Consider the following 18,108-nt stretch of genomic DNA (forward strand, 5'->3'; position numbering starts at 1 on the left):
AGTCAGGGCTGGCTCTAGGCACCAGCAAACCAAGCAGGTGCTTGGGGCTGCACATTTTCAAGTGTTGCATTCTGGCCATCTTTTTTTTTTTTTTTGCTCCCAGTGGCAAAAGCCTAGAGCCAGCCCTGGCAGCAGTAGCGCGTTGTGCGCAGGGAACGCCCTAGAGCCGCTGCGGTTCACGCCACGGGGGAGCAGTGCCGCACCTTGTGTCTGGGCTGAGTAGGCTCCTAGCGGGGGACACTTGGGCTGGGGGCTGCCCCACGGGGCACATGGAGCCGCCTGCAGGTGCCACAGGGAGGCCACCCCCGCAGCACCGCAGCCGGGGCTGGGCGAAGCAGCCCGAGCTGCCCAGGGACTGCGGCAAGGCGGCCAGAAGCAGCAGCAGCAGCGAGACCATAGAGGGCGAGGCGTTGCCGTGCGGGGCCTGTGTCCCACTCTCTGGGGCTCCACTCCCTCTGGGGCTACCCTGCCCCGGCTCCTCAGCCCCCTCCCGGGGCGGTCCCCCAGCTCTGCCTTCCTGGGTCCCGGCTGGTCCTGGAGGTGGGAGCCCTGGCTGGAGAGACCCTGGGCTAAGGCAAGGCCCGGGAGCCCTGCTGCTTACCCCGACTCGGCCAGCACTGGACCGGCTGGAGGCAAGGGGGGAGCAGGTGGAGTCAGCACTGGTGTGGGGGGGAGCCCACCACTGGGGGTGTAAGGGGGTGTGGGAAGAGAGAGCCCAGGGCTGGGGCAGCAGGAGGTGTGGGGTGCGGGAAGAGAGAGCCAAGGGCTGGGGCGGCGGCAGCGGCGGCTCTAGACATTTGGCCACCCCAAGCACGGCAGCATGCCGCAGGGGGCGCTCTGCCAGTCGCCGGTCCCGTGGCTCTGGTGGACCTCCAGCAGGGGTGCCTGTGGAGGGTCCACTGGTCCCACAGCTCACCGAAGCTGCAGGACCAGCGGACCCTCCGCAGGCAGGCCGCCGAAGGCACCCTGCCTGCCGCCCTCCTGGCGACTGGCAGAGCGTCCCCCGCGGCTTGCCGCCCCAAGCACACGCTTGGCATGCTGGGGCCTGGAGCCGTCCCTGGGCGGCGGGGAGAGGGGGAGAGTCCAGGGCTGGGATGGTAGAGGATGGGGGGAGTGACAGCCCAGGGCTGGGGTGGCAGGGGGTGCAGGTGGGGGAGAAGGAGCCCAGGGCCGGGGCAACAAGTAGGGTATGTGAGGGGAGAGAGAGCCCAGTGGTCAGGTGGCAGGGGGTGGAGGGGGTGAGAGCCCAGGGCTGGGGTGGGGGGCAGCCAAAAATTTTTTTGCTTGGGGCAGCAAAAAACCTAGAGCCAGCCCTGGGTGAAGTGGGTATGATGGGCAGAAGTGGGACAAGTACCTGGCAGGGTCAAACACAGCAGCAGGAACGTGAAGTTGTTTCCTTCTAGCACCCGCTTGAGAATCCAGAGGAGGAATCCTGCATCATCCGGGAGCTCACCAGGAGCCAGAGCTTGGAGCAGGGGTGAGAGACTGCAGAGAGACAGGACACTGGGTGTGAGAGCTCCACAGGTAGGAGGGCACAGAGACAATAGCACATCATTATAATCATTATTATTATTATTACTTAAGGTGGGAATCAAAGTATAAGGCCAAGGGCCCAGCACATGGCCCAGCCCCACCCAGCCTGGGCGCCTGTCTCCAGTGCTAGGTGCTGCTGACGAAAGGTGGGTGAAACTCTTGGCTGTTTGGGCACCATGGTCCCATAGGGGAATCCCTTCCTGCCTCCAGCTAGTGACTAGGCAGGCTCTGTACAGCACATGGCACGATGAGGGCCTGATCCTGGCCAGGGCTTTTGAGTGCTATGGCCATGCACATAAATAAAAGTGAAGCTGCAAGCCCTGGCTGCCATTGCTGCTGCTGATCATATACCAATCTGAGCCTATTTTCAAACGTATGGAACTATAGGTCTCATTATCCTGCAGCAGTGAGTTCCACAGGACCCCATTGCCCATGGACAAGCCATGGGCTGATGCCCTGGAGAAGCAGCTTGGAGCTGCATGTCCCCCCTGTACATACGGCTCCACACAGGGCCTGGCCCCTCGGGGGAACTCCAAAATCCTGACAGCCGAGCGTTGGTGCCTGCAGCCCTCCAGCTCCTGCTCCATGGTGAGGGTGAACAGGCTGGCGCACCTGGGGAAGGCAGGAAAGTGAGGGCACGCACAGGGGGCAGCTGCTCACCTTCCCAGGAACCAGGGGGCAACAGGCCGTGACAAGTGGAACGGCCCCTTCCCTGGCATGCTCCCAGGGTGTTGGGTTGTGGCTCAGCTGCTGACGCAGCAGGACCTAGTTGAGTCAGTCCTGCTGCTGTGACAGCACTTGAGCAAGTTACCACAATTTCCCCTCTAGGTACACATCTGGGGAGCTTGGCATGAAGACACTGCCTGGCTTGTGGCTGCTTCTGATGGAGATGCCTTGGAGCTTCTCTGTCCAGAGGGGTGCAGGATCTACTGCCCCAGGGCCGAATCCAACCTCCAGGGGCCAGAGGGCTAGTGCTCAGATCCTGTCAGCAGCTTCTCTACCTTCTCCCCTTCCTGGGCTTTGGGAAAGCCCCTTTGGTCCCATTTCCAGTCCCCTTCTTCTGCACACACGGCCCCTCAAGCCCTGGCTGGGGAGCCCTTGGGATCTGGCCCTGAGCTCTCAAAGATGGCAGCCAGCCAATCCACCTGTGCTCTGGGAATTCACCCAGATAAACAGGGCCAGGCCTACTTGGGAAGTGGATGGGAGATGGCCAAGGAGCGTGCAGGGTCCCTTACAGAAGATGTACAGTGTGCAGTAGCAGTCCCAGAGCCCTCCCCCCACCAGTACACACACCCTGGGCTGTCCTCCCCTAGCCTTGACCCTTACATGGCTTCATCCTGCTCCAGCTGGGACTGCTGCGAACACCCTTGGGACAGTGCTGGACTGTCCTCCAGCCCCCTCACATAGAAGCTGTAGGCAGCTGTAGAGTTGGACACAACAATTTCACTTGCTCCTTCCACCATCCTAGAAACAGAGAGCCAGGAGTAAGAGGCTCCAGGGGAAAGAGCACAGGGGGGGAACCAGCATGAGCCCAGCATGGGGCAGAGCAACCAAACCCTCTGGATCTCCTCCCCTGTCCCCCTCCTCCTTTGGCCCTTGCTCTGGAGGGACTAGCACCATCACCCCCAACCCCGGCCCACAGGATCAGCTCTCACCCCAGCCCAGGGGTGAGGCAGTCCCTATGCAGACTGAGAGGCTGGCCTGGGGGGATTCCCAGGTATCCCCATGGCTGCAATCACCCTGGGTCCTACCAGACCACGTGATGAGCAGAGCTCGGGGTCACAGGCTTGTGGAGTCAACACATTCTCCAACATCAGAGATGCTCTTCTCTCTTGCAGCCCATCACCCAGGCCTTTCCTCCCATTCTTTGCCCTGGCTTAGGAGGGAGCAGCCCACCCCATCCCCCTCACATCCCCCCAGGCTTGGGCGCCATTCCCAGAGCAGAGCAGCTGCTCATTGGCCTTTGGAGTACCTTGTCCCTCCACCGCAGGCAACTGGGGGTGGAGCCTAGCCTCTTCCCTCTGCAGCCTTAGTGCCTCAGTCGTATTGTAGTGGGAGACCTCCCCATACCTCCCTCCAGATGCCACCAGCCAAGCTGCTTTCTGCCTGCCCCGAGTCAGGCTTTGCTGGGTGGTACCATCAATGGGAGTGAGTGCAGAGCAGCACAATGCCGGCCCTACCAAGCAGCTGCCCCTGATTGCATGGTCATGGCATGTCCCCACTGCTGCCAGCAGCTGGGAACGGGCCTCTTCCAGCCAGCCCCTAGCCCATCCCCTCTCCACTGCAGGCTTGTCCCAGAGTAAATGAAGTGCTTTAGAAACAAAAGGATTCAAAGCCCCTGGGGGAGGAAGAGACAGTGGCTGGGTGCTGGGCAGGGTTCCTTCCAGCTCTGCAGTGCACCCCTACTTTCCTGCACTCCCATCCCCAGCTTTGCAGTGCACCTCCTGCTCTCCTGCACTCCCACACCCAGCTCTGCAGTGCATCCCAATCCTGAGCCACAGTCCCCCCACCCCTGTCCAGTCCTGGGCTCCTAACACCTCTGCCAAAGGTGCCCAGTCCTGGCCTGCTCCACACCTCGCTCTCCTGGTCCTGCCTTCCCACCTCCAATGCTCAGTCCTGAGCACTATTCCCTATTCTAGTCCTGACCACACACCCACATTCTGCTGTGGCGCCCCAAGCCCAAGCTCCACGTGCTCTGGCCAAGGGCAGTGTGTCACTTTCAGAGATGTCACTGAAACCATCCCCCCACTGTGACCTTAGCCCCTCTATTGCCCAGCTTGCTGCTGGGGACTGGAAGCTTCTTGCGCATGCCCTGGGAGGAGCAGGAATGAGGGATCAGGTACGTACAGACCCAGTGGAGGGACGTCCAGCACGTGCAGGGCTTGATTTCTGGGGCTGAGGAGGTCCCAGGCATTTCCGTCTGCACAAAGCTATAACAAGCAGCATTAGTACTGAGCAGGGGTCGCCCTGGGCATGGAGCAGAGCTGGCACTGGGCTGTCTGGGTAGGGAGTGCCCCATGGCGAGGGGGCAGGAGCCCAAGGGGTGGGGGGCTGGGAGAACACACCGTGGGCTGGGTGGTTTCACACAGGGCTCCTGAGCCATGGGGCTATTGTAACAATGAGGAATCCCTGCAATGGTCTAGCTCCATATGGGAAACACGGAGTCCTGATCGCAGACATTCCCCTAATGCAGGGAGCCAGCCACGTGGCTCCAGTGAGCCCTGGTGCAGAGGCCTTGGAGCAGCTCTATGCCTAGGGATCTCATCCTTGACAGACTATACGTGGTGATCTGTAAAGCAGCTGAATTGGGAGCCTCCCCATTCCCGGCGGGCTGGCTCTCCATGGGGCATGTGCAGGGATGTGAAAGGAAATTGACGGGAACTAGAGTTTGGTCAGCAATGGAAAGCTTGGCTCCTGCCCAGTGTCACAATGTCACTGAGGGCCTGGGGGCAGCACTGCCCGGGGGGCGGGGGTAACTGGGTGGGGCTGTGGCTGGGGACTGCATGTGTCTCCAGCAGGTGCACTGAAAACCTGTGGCATCCCAATAATGTGGGGTGGTCAGGGGGATAGTGGAAGAGCTGGACCCATCTGGGGCCTGACCCACATCTCCACTGAAGTTAGGAATTCACAGGACTTTGGATCAGGCCCTTGGAGGGGGGTGGGGTCTGTACTTTTATCAGAAGTCCTGGCTCTGCTTTTCTCTCATTAGAACAAACTTGGTAAAGCTGCCCCTGCCCTAACGTCACAGAGATCCTGCTATGTTTTTGCTGTGAGCCTTGATTGATAAAATAAGGATCCTGCCGGCCCTGGATTTCTTCCCTTCTGCTGGCTGTGAGAGTGGGAAATGAGATTGCTTCCCATGGGAAAACACCAGAAGCCTCCTTCCTCGCCCTCCCTTCCATTATGGCAGGGAATGATGGGCAGTTAACCAGCTGTCTGTCTGAGCTCCCAGCCTTGGACTGTGCTGTCCACGCAGATCTGATTGCAGGAGCAGGACTCTGCACAGAGGCTGGGTTTCACCCGCACAGATCCGATGGCAGGATCAATGTCATAGTTCCGTCCTCCAGGAGATGGGGGAGGAAGTTAATGCAGAAGCAGTCTGCCCACTCTCCTTTTCATAAAGGAACATTCCCGGGGGCCTCTCTGAATGGAAACATTTGTCATGCTTCTTTGGTATTGACATACCCAGGGATCCGTGCCAATTGTTCTGAAGGGAAAGTTGTTAGGCAGCTGGTTGTCCAGGCAGTAGCAGGGATAACAGTATTATTGCAAACCCAAAGAGCTAACCACGCCACAGCCCCATCCGGAGGCATGGCCCAGCCTCAGGTGCTGGCTCTAGGCACAGTAGGTTGCACCCCTCCATTCCTTTGCTTCTTTTCCTTTGTTTCCTCTTTCTGACGTTTAAATTCAAGGCACAAACCTGTCTTGAGGCAGCATCGGCAGGGGGCATTCAGACCCAGGAGAGCCAGGCAGGGGATGGTTCCTATGCACCAGGCTGGCACCTGCACCCACAGATTGGGGTTCAGAGCCTGCTGAGGGCAGCAGCTCCAGGGCCCCACCACAGGCAATGACAGATACTGCTCTAATGAGGGTTATAAAATCATTCCCCCGCCAAAGGCCCAGGCTAGAGGATGGGCAGCCAGCCTGGGGCACACACCAGCCCGGGGCACATGCCAGCCTGCCAGCAGTGGATCTCCCGCACTCCATCTTACCTGGACAAAGCTGACAGTTTGCAGTTGCTCCCTGCCATCCCCTGGGAGCTTGGGATCCTGGAAGACGGTTTCTATCACCTGAAGAGGGGGTGAAACTGCTCAGAGACCTGTGCTTTGCTCACCAGCTCCCTGGAATTTGTGGCCTGGGGGCTTCTTCTGAAGCTGGGATCTGTCCTGCCTTCAAATAGCTGGGGGAGCTCCCTTCAATTTCAGGGTCTGTCATGTCTGTTCATGGAAGGGCGGGATTGGGCCCTTTGGGTGAGCTGAGAGCTCAGGACCACCGCCTGCCACGTGAGCTGCAGCCTCCCCAGGCTGTCTCTCCCACCCCTGGGATGCCATAGCCAATGGATCCCTGGCTGCCAATTGACCCCTGGGACGCTGTGTCCAATGGCTGTTCAGATTTCAATGGGGGTGCAGGGGAAATTTAGTGGTGGCCAGGAGTCCCTTAGGCCCTGGAAGCCCTTGGATTTTTGTGAATGGTAAAATGTAAATGTCAGTCTACTTCAGGAGCCTTCGTTGTGGTTATTCACTGCCATTGGATTACACCCAAATTACCCACACCAATCCCCTTGCTTAGGTTGTTAGCAGGGTTTGACCCATCAGAGCTAGAAGCATGAGCCACTACAGCTCAAGCTAAAGGAGCAGCTCCTCCAGTTACAGTTTTAATAGGTTCTTATCCTCATGTGGAGCTGATGCTACGGGGGACCGGGACATGCTGAGCTAGGCGAGAGGCCAGACACTGTGCTAGGAGGTGACAGAGTGTAGATTGAGAAGTGCCTCATGTAGCAACAACCCCAATTGGTCTGGCAATGGAGGCCAGGCATGTCCCAGGGTCCCATTGACACGCATTCACTGGCTCTCCCAGGCGCTGACCCATTTTCCCTTCCCCTTTCTCGGATGATGCATGAGCTGCAGGTGCCTGTCTGGCTCCAGCACCCCCTGCCACCTTCACCTGCTGTGACCCTGTGGGAGCCACAGGCTGGCTGAGCTACCTGGCCACTCTGATCCTCCGGGGGAAGCTGGTGCTGGCTACACCACTGCCTCCATCTGTCTGTCTGCCACGTGACAGGAGATGGGAAGGCAACGGTGCTGAGCGGTTTCCAGGCAGCAGTGGCCAGAGCACTGCAGAGCCAGCACAGTTCCACGCTTGGAAGCGGGGAGCAGAGATGGTGCCTTCCCCATGGCAGAGCCGCCTCCTCACCCCCTGCACTTTCTGCCCCTCTCGCGGCTTTCTCCCCATATCAGAACTGCTCCCACCTCATTGGAGCAGGGAACCACTGGGGCACCCAGAGGGGGAGAACATCTCTCCCTGCCTTGCTGTGATGCCCAGATCTGCCCGGCCAAACTACCTAAATGGTGCCCCTGGCTGCCCTCTGACACCAGGACACCACACCCAGCACACATATGTATATTCCTGTTTGCCCAGTTCAGTGCCAAGCTCCAGGCAGCCTACAAGGGTTGGAAGGTTAATGACAGTGAGCGGAGTGGGCCATCCCAACCCAGAGCATCCAAAGGATTAAACCAGCCTGGTGAGATGGAGATAGGACCCAGCAATAACCCCTGGGTCACCGGCTACACTCACCTGCTGGATGATGCTGTGGTGCTGCCCAGTGCCCTGAGGCTGCGGCTTGGTGCCAGTGCAATGGGCCTCCCACAGCAGCAGGGACACGCTGTAACCAAGGGGCACCATGGCCAGCAGGGGTCTCACCAGCTCCAAAAACATATCGTCCTGAAGAGAAAGCAAGGGGAGCAACCCAGGACACAGCGACCCTAGGGGAGCTGTGGCAGATCTCGAACACTGCTCCAAGCCCTGCCCTCGGGCCTCCCCCCCCACCCCCAAACTCCCTAGTTCAGGCAGCCCCACAGCCTCCTTCCCCCACCCCCAGTGCTGGTGCTGGCCCCTGCTGAGGGCTTTGGGCCTGGGGCTGGTCGGGAGAGGTAGAGACCACATTGAAACGTGCTCAGCCATGTGAATATAAAGCCATTTAACAGCTGGGCTGGGACGCTTTCAGCACCCCAAGCCCTTTGTCAGTCGGGTCCTGGAGAGGCAGACTGGGAATGGCACAGCCCCTGAAGGAGGCCTGGGACCACAAAGGGGGCATCTGCTGGGAGCAGGGGAGGGGGATAGGAGACCCCTGTGCAGCGTGAGTAAGAGTGGGAATGCCAGGATGGAGCATCGCTGTGGGGGCAGGAGCAATGGTGAAATGCCCACAGGGACTAGACTCGAGATTAGTCCCAAGGATAGGGGAACCCCTGCTGCTTGGGCTATTTCCGAGTGCACTGGACCATGCTTCACATTATCCCTGGATCTCAAGGTTCCCTCAGAGGCCTAGGCTGATCAGGGGGATCATGACAAGACGCTTAGCAGCCATTCCTTACCGGTCGTGATTGCGGGGCCAGGATAATCCCAGGGGACATGGCCGAGCTCTGGTGAGACACATGGATCAGTTCTCAGGGCTTGGGGAGTCTAGGACTCAGTCTGGCTCCTGGATCAGCCTCTCGGTGCTGCCTGCCCCTGAGTCTAAGGAGAGGAGTGCAGGCCCCAGGCCTTTCCCCTTCCCAGCACAGACATGCAGAACCCACCGTACCTGCCCTGTGTCCAGACTAAAGATGCCATTGAATGTGAAGCAGCCCTCCTGGAAAGACAGCAGCTGGGTTAGCACTTAGCCCTTTCTGCCTCTCATCCAGCCCCAGCACCCAACGGCCCAGAGCTCTCCCGTCCCACGGGGACCTCTGGGGTGTATTTCATCCCCCCAGGCCAAGTGCAGGCGGAACAATAGCAGCTGAGCTCCAGGGGTTGGCAGCGTTGTACTGCACTGCAGGAAACAGTTCCACAGCTGTGGCCTTGGCACAATTCCTACCTGCCAGAGGCTGAGCAGGCAGTGAGCTGCTGCCCTTTGCTCCTGTGGGGCTGTGGGTGAGATGGACTCCGTCCGCGGGGAACTAAGTGAGAGGACTATGCAGGAGGGGCTGAGAGCTGTACCAAGCCAGGCCATGAGACAGTCCTGGGACTCAGCCCTCACCCCCCACCCCAGTGGGTCAGGATTCCCTCAAGTCCCAAAGGCTGATTTGTAAGAGGGCAGGTGTGCCCTGTGGGATGATTCTTGCTGCTTGAGGTGAGGCCTCTGTTGCTTCATCCTGTGCTTGGATGGAGGGGCCAGCCCAACACTGCCCCTGCATACAGCCATACTCCTCACACAGGCAGCTTCCAGGCCACAACCTGAGCACGGGCATGATGTGAGCATCCCCACCTTCCCGCCTCACTCCAGCTTGGGGTGAGGACCCTGCCCCGGACACTACCCAAACCTACCTGAATGTCCTTGTCTGCCTTATCTATGAAAATCAGCTGGCTGGAGTCTTCATTCACGACCCGGAAACTCTCCTGCTTCCCCAAGCCTGAAATGTCGAGCAAGGGGACAGGTCAGGGCTATTTACACACAGTTTGGGGGGCCAGGGGCACAAACACCGGATCAGGGACATGATCAAGAAATAAACTATGGGAGATTCTGCTCCCTGGGGCCTGATCCGCTCCAGTTGATCTGCAGGGGCCACTCCCCTGGAACCAGCTGTAGTGAGGCCTGGGATGTGCCATCCCACACAACACCTGCAGACTGGATCTCCTGGGCCTGGCAGCACCACCTGTGGCACCCATGGAAGGCCTAGACAGCAGGGACATGAAGCCACATGCCGGATGGGAAGAATGGGCCAGGAAACAGGAGCGAGAGCAGAGCCGGGTGACCTGACCCAACCTGCCATTCCCCAGGCACTGGGACTTTGGCCCACATGCGCCCATGGGTCTTTTACCTGCTGAGTCCAGGCTGCCCTCCATTCCCACCCCAATTCCCCTTCCCAGGGAGCACTGGCCTCCTCCTGGCCCCCCCGGGGATCCTCAGCAATTTGGGTTTAATCTCAGCCCATCCTCCCCTCGGGTGGTCCTGCAGCCAGGGAAGGGCCAGGGTGAGGAAGGTCACTGAGCCCTGCTGCTGCTGGCCCTGCCCAGCTGGTTCCCTGCAGTGGTGTAGACATGACCTGGCTTTACTGCTGGCTCAGGCACAGAGGGGAGGCCTGAACATTGGTTGCTAAAGGGAGTGAGATCATGGCTGACTGCAGCCTGCTGGGTGTAACCATCCCCGGGTTCCTGTTGCGGTCGGGGACTATCCTCTTGCAGGCCCCTGACAAAGGAACACTCCAGTCATCAGTTCCCCCTTGCTGTGAACTGACAAAACCACTTCCAAGTGCTGGCCTGAGCGTCCTGCCCCTCCCCCTTGGAGCCTGAGCCTAGCCAGCCCTTCACTCGGAGCCCCAAGCTGAGGAGAGGCAGGGTGCAGCCTCCCAGGTACCCTGCTGCCTTTGCTCTCGCCCCACTTTAGGCACCAGTTCTCAGAGAGCAAAGGTGTGTCTTCATTCTGCAGTGCCCCCCAGAGCCAGCTCACCCCCTTCTCCCCTGGCCCATCTCCTTCCTCTCCCTGTGCCCCCTTCATCATGCCCCTCTCCAGTTAACTCTGCATCTCCCTCTGGCTGCTCTTCGTGCCTGGCTGCCTTATTGCCATTCTCACCATGGGGCTCTGGCCAGGCCAGCTGGACACAGACCCCAGCTCCTTTCACAGCAGCAACGGATGCGCTTGGCTTTTGGGTCCAGCTCTGCAGAGAGATTTACCTGCCTCTCTCCCATTGATTTCAAGGACAGTTAGGTGCCTAATTGGGCCTACCAGGCTGGGCTGGATTTGAACCAGTCATCAGCTTCCCAGACCACTCCCCACTCCGACACAGGAGCCAATCCCCTGACAAAATTACACAAAGGGCCTGATGAATTGTAGGCACTCATGCCCTAGACCCCCCCTGCTGCTGGCTGCCCAGGGCACCATACCTGCTGCGTGTCGGAGTCCCACTGCTGCTCGCACACATGCCTCCTGCTTGGCCTGGAAGGAAGCACACCAGAGAGAGGTAAGGGCTTCTGCCCCAGGCCCAGCACTTCCAGGAGCAGACTGCTAGGGAACTGAAGGAGAAGCACAAGGGGAAGCCAGTTCCCTGGCTCCTGATGCACCAGCCAGCTCCAGAGAGCACCTGGCTCCCACTCACCACCAGCCCAAGGAGGAGCTGGAAGCAACAGGCCAGATGTCAAAGCTGGACAAAGGGGACAGTCACAGGACAATGTGCAATGAGGGAGCCGCCCCTCCCAGACCTCCCCACTCCAGGTCCCTCAGCTAACCCCAGCAGCACTCACCTGCCCAGCGTCCATAGCCGACACTCTACTGCACTCTCCAGCCGGTGAGCTCCTTTTCCATGGAAGGGAGATGAAGTTACCATGCATTTTTAATCTGTCTGGCCACCCTATCCTGATGCTCCTCAGGGGAGCAGAGGTAGGTGTAGGCTGGAGGTGGGGTGAGGGGTTTGCACCAGTTGAGCACAAGCTGCAGGTGTGGACAGAGCTGGGGAGAGCAGCGCCCCAGCCTCAAGGGCAGAGCTGGGGGTGTAGGCACAAGGGCAGTTCCTTCCATGCCTCCCCTGCAGCACTCAGACAGCTGAAGTCATCTGCTTGTATGGCTGCAGCACTGTCAAAAGCAGAGCAATCTTCTCCCACATTGGCTCCCAGAGGTGCCTCAAACCAGCCCTCTGGGGCAACTTCTAGGGCTGAGAGGGGACTTCAGACTTCACCGCTCATTTCAGTGCTTGGCCCCTGCTGTGACAGCCAACAGAGTAGGGCTGCCCAGAGGATTCAGGGGGCCTGGGGCAAAGCAATTTCAGGGGCCCCTTCCATAAGAAAAAGTTGCAATACTATAGAATACTATATTCTCGTGGGGGCCACTGAAGGGCCCAGGGCCTGGGGCAAATTGCCCCACCCCCCACCCCCATGTGGCCCTGCAACAGGAGGCCAGTAACAACAGGTATCTTTCCATTGGCACCCCCAACTCCTTTCACATTCCCCTGGCCCCACAGATTGACTTCTGGTCACTACTGAACTGGGCTGGATTCAAACTGATGGCTTAAATGTGCAAGTCTCTGGAGAAACCTCATCTCCTCCAAACCTTGTTAGTTAATGACCCGCCATTCTTTTTATTTTTACTGTTATTCATTTGCCTCACTAGAGTGTCCTGGGCCCCCAGCCCTGGATCAGTGCTCCAGCATGCTAGACCCTGTACAAACTGTACCAAAGAGATAGTCTTGCCTGGAAGAGTTTACAATCTAAACAAGAGACAGACTATCCTCTAGCAAAGCCCCTCCACACACCCTGAGCATCAGTTGCATTCCATCAGTTTGTTGCTCCTGGGAAAGCCCCCTGAAACACACACCTCCCTTGTCTGAGTGTTCTGGGGTCTCACAGCAACCATGTGACCTCACTTGAGTGCCCTTTGGTATAACACCAAAAATAAACCACAGATATTTGGCTCTGTAACAGCAGAGCACAGCCCAGAGCAGGGCCGATGGCTACAGACGCTGATGAGCATTAATAAATCAATGATCAGGAAACACTTCATTTTAAAATAATAGATGATCACCCGACATAGAATCATAGGACTGGAAGGGACCTTGAGAGGTCATCTAGCCCAGTCCTCCGCACTCATGGCTGGACCAATTATCTAGACCAGGGATGGGCAAACTACGGCCCGCAGGCCAGATCTGGACCCTTAGGGCTTTGGATCCAGCCTGTGGGATTGCCCCTTGCGGTGCTGTGGCCCCACGCTGTGCTCAGAAGCAGCTGGCGCCAGGTCTCTGTGACCCCCAGGCAGGGGGGAAGAGGGCTCTGTGCATTGCCCTGAGCCCCGCATACACCCCGCACCCCTTGTGCACCCCAACCCCCTGCCCTGAGCTCCCTGCTGCACCCTGCAGCCCTCCTCCATCCCAACCCCCTGCCCTGAGCTCCCTGCTGCACCTTGCACCCCTCCTGCACCCCCACCCCCTGCTCTGAGCCCCCTCCCACAGTCCACACCCCTCCTGCACCCCTGCTCTGAGTCCCCTCCTGCACCCCACACCCCTCCTGCACCCCAATCCTCTGCCCTGAGCTTCCTCATGCACCTCGTGCCCCTCCTCTGCCCCAATCCTTGCCCTAAGCCCCTTCCTGCACACCACACCCCTACGACACCCCACACTCCCTCCCGCACTGCAACCTCCTGCCCCAGCCCTGCATACAATTTCCGCACCCAGATGTGGCCCTCAGCCCAAAAAGTTTGCCCACCCCTGATCTAGACCATTCCTGACAGGTGTTTGTGTAACCTTAGGTTTAGGGTTCTTAAAAATCTCCAATGATGGAGATTCCACAATCTCCCTAGGCAATTTATTCCAGTGCTTAACCACACAGACAGTTAGGAAGTTTTTCCTAATGTCCAACCTAAACCTCCCTTGCTACAATTTAAGCCCATTGCATCGCCTTATCCTCAGAGGTTAAGAAAAACAATTTTTCTTCCTCCTTCTTGTACCTTTCACATAATTGAAAACTGTTATCATGTCAATCTCAGTCAAAGTGCATAAATTGTTAATATATAAGGCAACACCGCCTCCCTTTTCTCCCTGCCAATCATTTCTGAGCAAGCTGTACCCTTCTGTACCAATATTCCAGTCACGTGTATTATCCCACCAGGTCTCTATGATGCCAACTATGTCATAGTTGTGTTTATTTACTAGCATTTCGAGTGCTTCCTGCTTATTTCCCTTATTCCACATGCTAGACGGTGTCCTCCTTCTAGATGATATTACGGTATCCTCTCACACTGAGGATACCACTCCATTGGAAGGGAACCCCTGTTATTAGGAAGAGACAGGTAATAATAGTGGGGGATTCAAGCATTAGAAATATAGATAGTTGGGTTTGTGATGACCAGGAGAACTGCATAGTGCCCAGGAGATGACCAGGAGAAGCCTGCCAGGTGTGAAGATTGTGAACCTCTTGAGACATCAAAATAAACTTGTTTGCAGTGCTGGGGAGAAGCTGGTGGTTGTGGTACATGTAGGTACCAGTGAGATAGGGAAAGGTAGGAGAGAGGTCCTGGAGGCTAAATTCAGACTGGTGGGTAAGAGATTAAAGTCCAGGACCTCCACGGCAGCATTCTCTGAAATGCTTCCAGTTCCACACCTAGAGTCAGTTAGACAAGCAGACCTGCAGAGAGAGATTCAATAGGTGGATGAGATAATGGTGTTGGGAGGAGGAATTTAGTTTTATTAGGAACTGGGGAATCTTTTGTGAAAGGAGGAGCCCAGACAGGAAGGATGGGCTCCACCTAAACTAAAATGGAACCAGGTTGCTGGCCTGTTTTTAAATTAAGGGCTGGGGGGAAGCTGACAAGTGAGAAGAAGCACACGGTTCGGACAGAGACATCTCTTACAGGAGGGTTTATTAAAGGGGATACTCTATATCCTAGTAATGAGGAGAGGATAGAAGTAGATAAAGTACAGGAAGAAACTGAAGAGAAATAGTCAAATGAAAAAGAGTCCCAGTCAATTACATCACAGGAAGGCAGACAACTAAATACTGATACATTGTATAAGCACTTGTTTACAAACGCAAGAAGTCTAAATACTGAACTGGGTGAACTTTAGTGCCTGGTATTAATGAGGATATTGATATAACAGGCATCACAGAAACTTGGTGGAATGATGATAACCAATGGGACACCATAAAATTTACTGGAAAAATAGAGTAGTCATGCTGCTGAGGGAGTGGCACTATATGTGGAAGAAAGCATAAAGTCAAATAAAGTAAAAATCTTAAATGAATCAAACTGTACCACAGCATCTCTATGGGTATAAATTCCATGCTTCAATAAGAAGAATATAGCAGTAGGGATATACTATCGATCACCTGACCAGGATGGTGATAGTAACTGTGAAATACTCAGGGAGATTAGAGAGGCTACAAAAACAGAATACCCAATGATAATGGGGGATTTCAACTATCCCCATATTGACCTGGTAGATGTCACCTCAGGATGGGAAGCAGAGATAACATTTATAGACACCATTAATGACTGCTTCTTGGAGCAGCTAGTCCTGGATCCCACAAGGGGAGAGAACTTGAGTACTTGTGGCACTTTAGAGACTAACAAATTTATTTCAGCATAAGCTTTCATGGGCTACAGCTCACTTCTTCGGATAAAGTAAGCTGTAGCCCACGAAAGCTTATGCTGAAACAAGGGGAGAGGCAATTCTTGATTTAGTACTACATGGAGCACAGGATCTGGTCCAAGAACTGCTTGGTATTAGAGCGGGGGTTGGCAACCTTTCAGAAGTGCTGTGCCGAGTCTTCATTTATTCATTCTAATTTAAGGTTTCACGTGCCAGTAATACATTTTAACATTTTTAGAAAGTCTCTTTTTATAAGTCTATAATATATAACTAAACTTTTGTTGTATGTAAAGTAAATAAGGTTTCAAAATGTTTAAGAAGCTTCAATTAAAATTAAATTAGAATGCATAGACCCCTGGACTGGTGGTGAGGACCCGGGCAGTGTGAGTGCCGCTGAAAATCAGATTGCATGCCACCTTTGGCACCTGTGCCATAGGTTGCCTACCCCTGTATTAGAGACTATAATGTAATTAAATTTAACATCCTTGTAGGGAGGGAAATACCAAAGAAACCAATGACAGTAACTTTTAACTTCAAAAAGGAGAACTACACAAAAATGAGGAAACTAATTACATGGAAATTAAAAGGATCAGTCACAAGAGTGAAATGCCTTAAAAGCTGCATGGAAATTATTTAAAAACACCATAATAGAGGCTCAGACTAAATATATCCCCCTGCCCCCCAAATAAACAGTAAGAGGGCCAAAAAGATCCATCATGGCTAAAGAGCAGAGTAAAAGAAACAGTTAGAGACAAAAAGGCATCCTTTAAAAACTGGACGTCAAATCCTACCAAGAAAAATAGAAAGGAACATAACCACTGGCGAATCACATGTGAAACTATAATTAGGCAGGCCAACAAAACAAAACAAAACAAAAAGAATGTGACAAGCAACTAGCAAAAGACACAAAAACTAACAGCAATTTTTAAAAGTACATCAGAAACAGAAACTCTGCCAAACAATCAGTGGGGCTGATTAAGGTGCTAAAGGAGCACTCAAAGAAGACATAGCTATGCAAAGAAGCTAAATTAATTATTTGCATTAGTCTTCACCGCAGAGGATGTGAGGGAGAGTCCCACACCTGTGCCATTCTTTTTAGATGACAAATCTGAGGAATTGTCCCAGACTGAGGTATCTATAGAGGAGGTTTTGGAATAAATTGATAAATTAAACAATAAGAAGTACTAGGAGCAGATGGTCCCAAGAGGGAATTTAAATATGTAATTGGAGAACTATTACAAGTGGTATGTAGCCTATTGCTTAAATCAGTCTCTGTACCAGATGATTGGAGGATAGCTAATACCCATAACACCCATTTTTAAAAAAGGCTACAGAGGCAATTACAGGCCGGTAAGCCTAACTTCAGTACCAGCCAAACTGATTGAAGCTCTAATAATGAACAGAATTATACGACACATAGATGAACACCATATATTGGGGAAGAGTCAATACAGCTTTTGTAAAGGGAAATCATACCTCACCAATCTATTACAATTCTTTGAGGGAGTCAACAAACATAGACATAGGTGATCCAGCTGATATTGTGTATTTGGATGTTCAGAAAGCCTTTGTCAAGGTCCCGTACCAAACACTAGTAAGCAAAGTAAGGAGTCATGGGATAAGAGGGAAGGTCGTCTCATGGATCAGTAACTGGTTAAAAGACAGGAAACAAAGGGTAGGAATAAATTGTCAGTTTTCACAATGGAGAGTGATAATTAGTGGGGTTCCCCCAAGGATTTGTACGGGGACCAGTACTGTTCAATATATTCATAAATGATCTGGAAACAGGGGTAAATTGTGAGGTGGCAAAGTTTGAAAATGATGCAAAATTACTCAACGCAGCTGAGTCCAAAGCTGACTGTGAAGAGTTACTAAGGGATCTCACAAAACAGACTGACTGGGTAAAAAAATGGCAGATGAAATTCAATACTAAGTGCAAAGTAATCCACACTAGAAAAAAATAGTCCCAACTATACATAAAAAACAATGGGGTTTAAACTAGCTGTTATCACTCAAGAAAGAGATCTTGGAGTCATTGTGGCTAGTTCTTGAAACCATCTGCTCAATGTGCAGCGGCAGTTAAAAAAGCTAACAGAATGTTAGAAACCATTAAGAAAGTGATAGATAATAAGACAGAAAATAGCATAATGTCACTGTATAAATCCATGGTACGCTCACACCTTGAATATTGTGCGCAGTTCTGGTCACCTCATCTCAAAACAGATATATTAAATTGGAAAAAGTACAGAGAGGAGCAACAAAAATGTTTAGGAGTATAGAGCAGCTTCCATATGGGGAAAGATTAAAAAGACTGGGACTCTTCATCTTAGAAAAGAGAAAACTGGGGGGGAAGATATAGTAGAGGTCTATAAAATCATGACTGGTAGAGAATGTGAATGAGGAAATGTTATTTACTCCTTCTCATAACACAAGAACCAGGAGTCACCCAATGAAATTAATAGAAGCAAGTTTAAAACAAACATAAGGAAATACGTCTTCACAGAGTGCACAGTTAACCGGTGGAACTGGTTGACAGGGGAAGATGTAACGGACAAAAGTATAACTGGGTTAAAAAACCAAGTAGGTAAGTTCCTGGAGGATAGGTCAATCAATGGCTATTAGCCAGGATGGTCAGAGATGCAACCCAATGTTCTGGGTGTCCTTAAAGCTCTGACAGCCGGAAGCTGGGACTCAATGACATAGGATGGATCACTCAATGACATAGGATGGATCACTCAATAAATCACCCTGTTCTGTTGATTCCCCCTGAAGCATGTGACACCGGCCACTGTTGGAAGACAGGCTA

At 54.0% G+C, this 18,108-nt stretch overlaps 1 protein-coding gene across 1 annotated transcript in view; it reads right to left on the minus strand.

The window, feature by feature from the left end:
- LOC127055960 (uncharacterized) overlaps positions 1-18,108 on the minus strand; it is a 46,341-nt gene that overhangs the window by 11,749 nt on the left and 16,484 nt on the right. Inside the window, exons 2-10 of the mRNA XM_050963555.1 lie at positions 11,113-11,164; positions 9,556-9,641; positions 8,834-8,881; positions 7,828-7,974; positions 6,246-6,323; positions 4,381-4,463; positions 2,860-2,997; positions 2,032-2,145; positions 1,355-1,485 (exon numbers count right to left, since the gene is read on the minus strand). Coding sequence (XP_050819512.1) covers positions 1,355-1,485; positions 2,032-2,145; positions 2,860-2,997; positions 4,381-4,463; positions 6,246-6,323; positions 7,828-7,974; positions 8,834-8,881; positions 9,556-9,641; positions 11,113-11,164 — 877 coding nt within the window. The remainder of the gene's footprint in view (positions 1-1,354; positions 1,486-2,031; positions 2,146-2,859; positions 2,998-4,380; positions 4,464-6,245; positions 6,324-7,827; positions 7,975-8,833; positions 8,882-9,555; positions 9,642-11,112; positions 11,165-18,108) is intronic.

Source organism: Gopherus flavomarginatus, chromosome 7 (assembly GCF_025201925.1).
Source record: "Gopherus flavomarginatus isolate rGopFla2 chromosome 7, rGopFla2.mat.asm, whole genome shotgun sequence".
Taxonomy (NCBI): domain Eukaryota; kingdom Metazoa; phylum Chordata; order Testudines; family Testudinidae; genus Gopherus; species Gopherus flavomarginatus.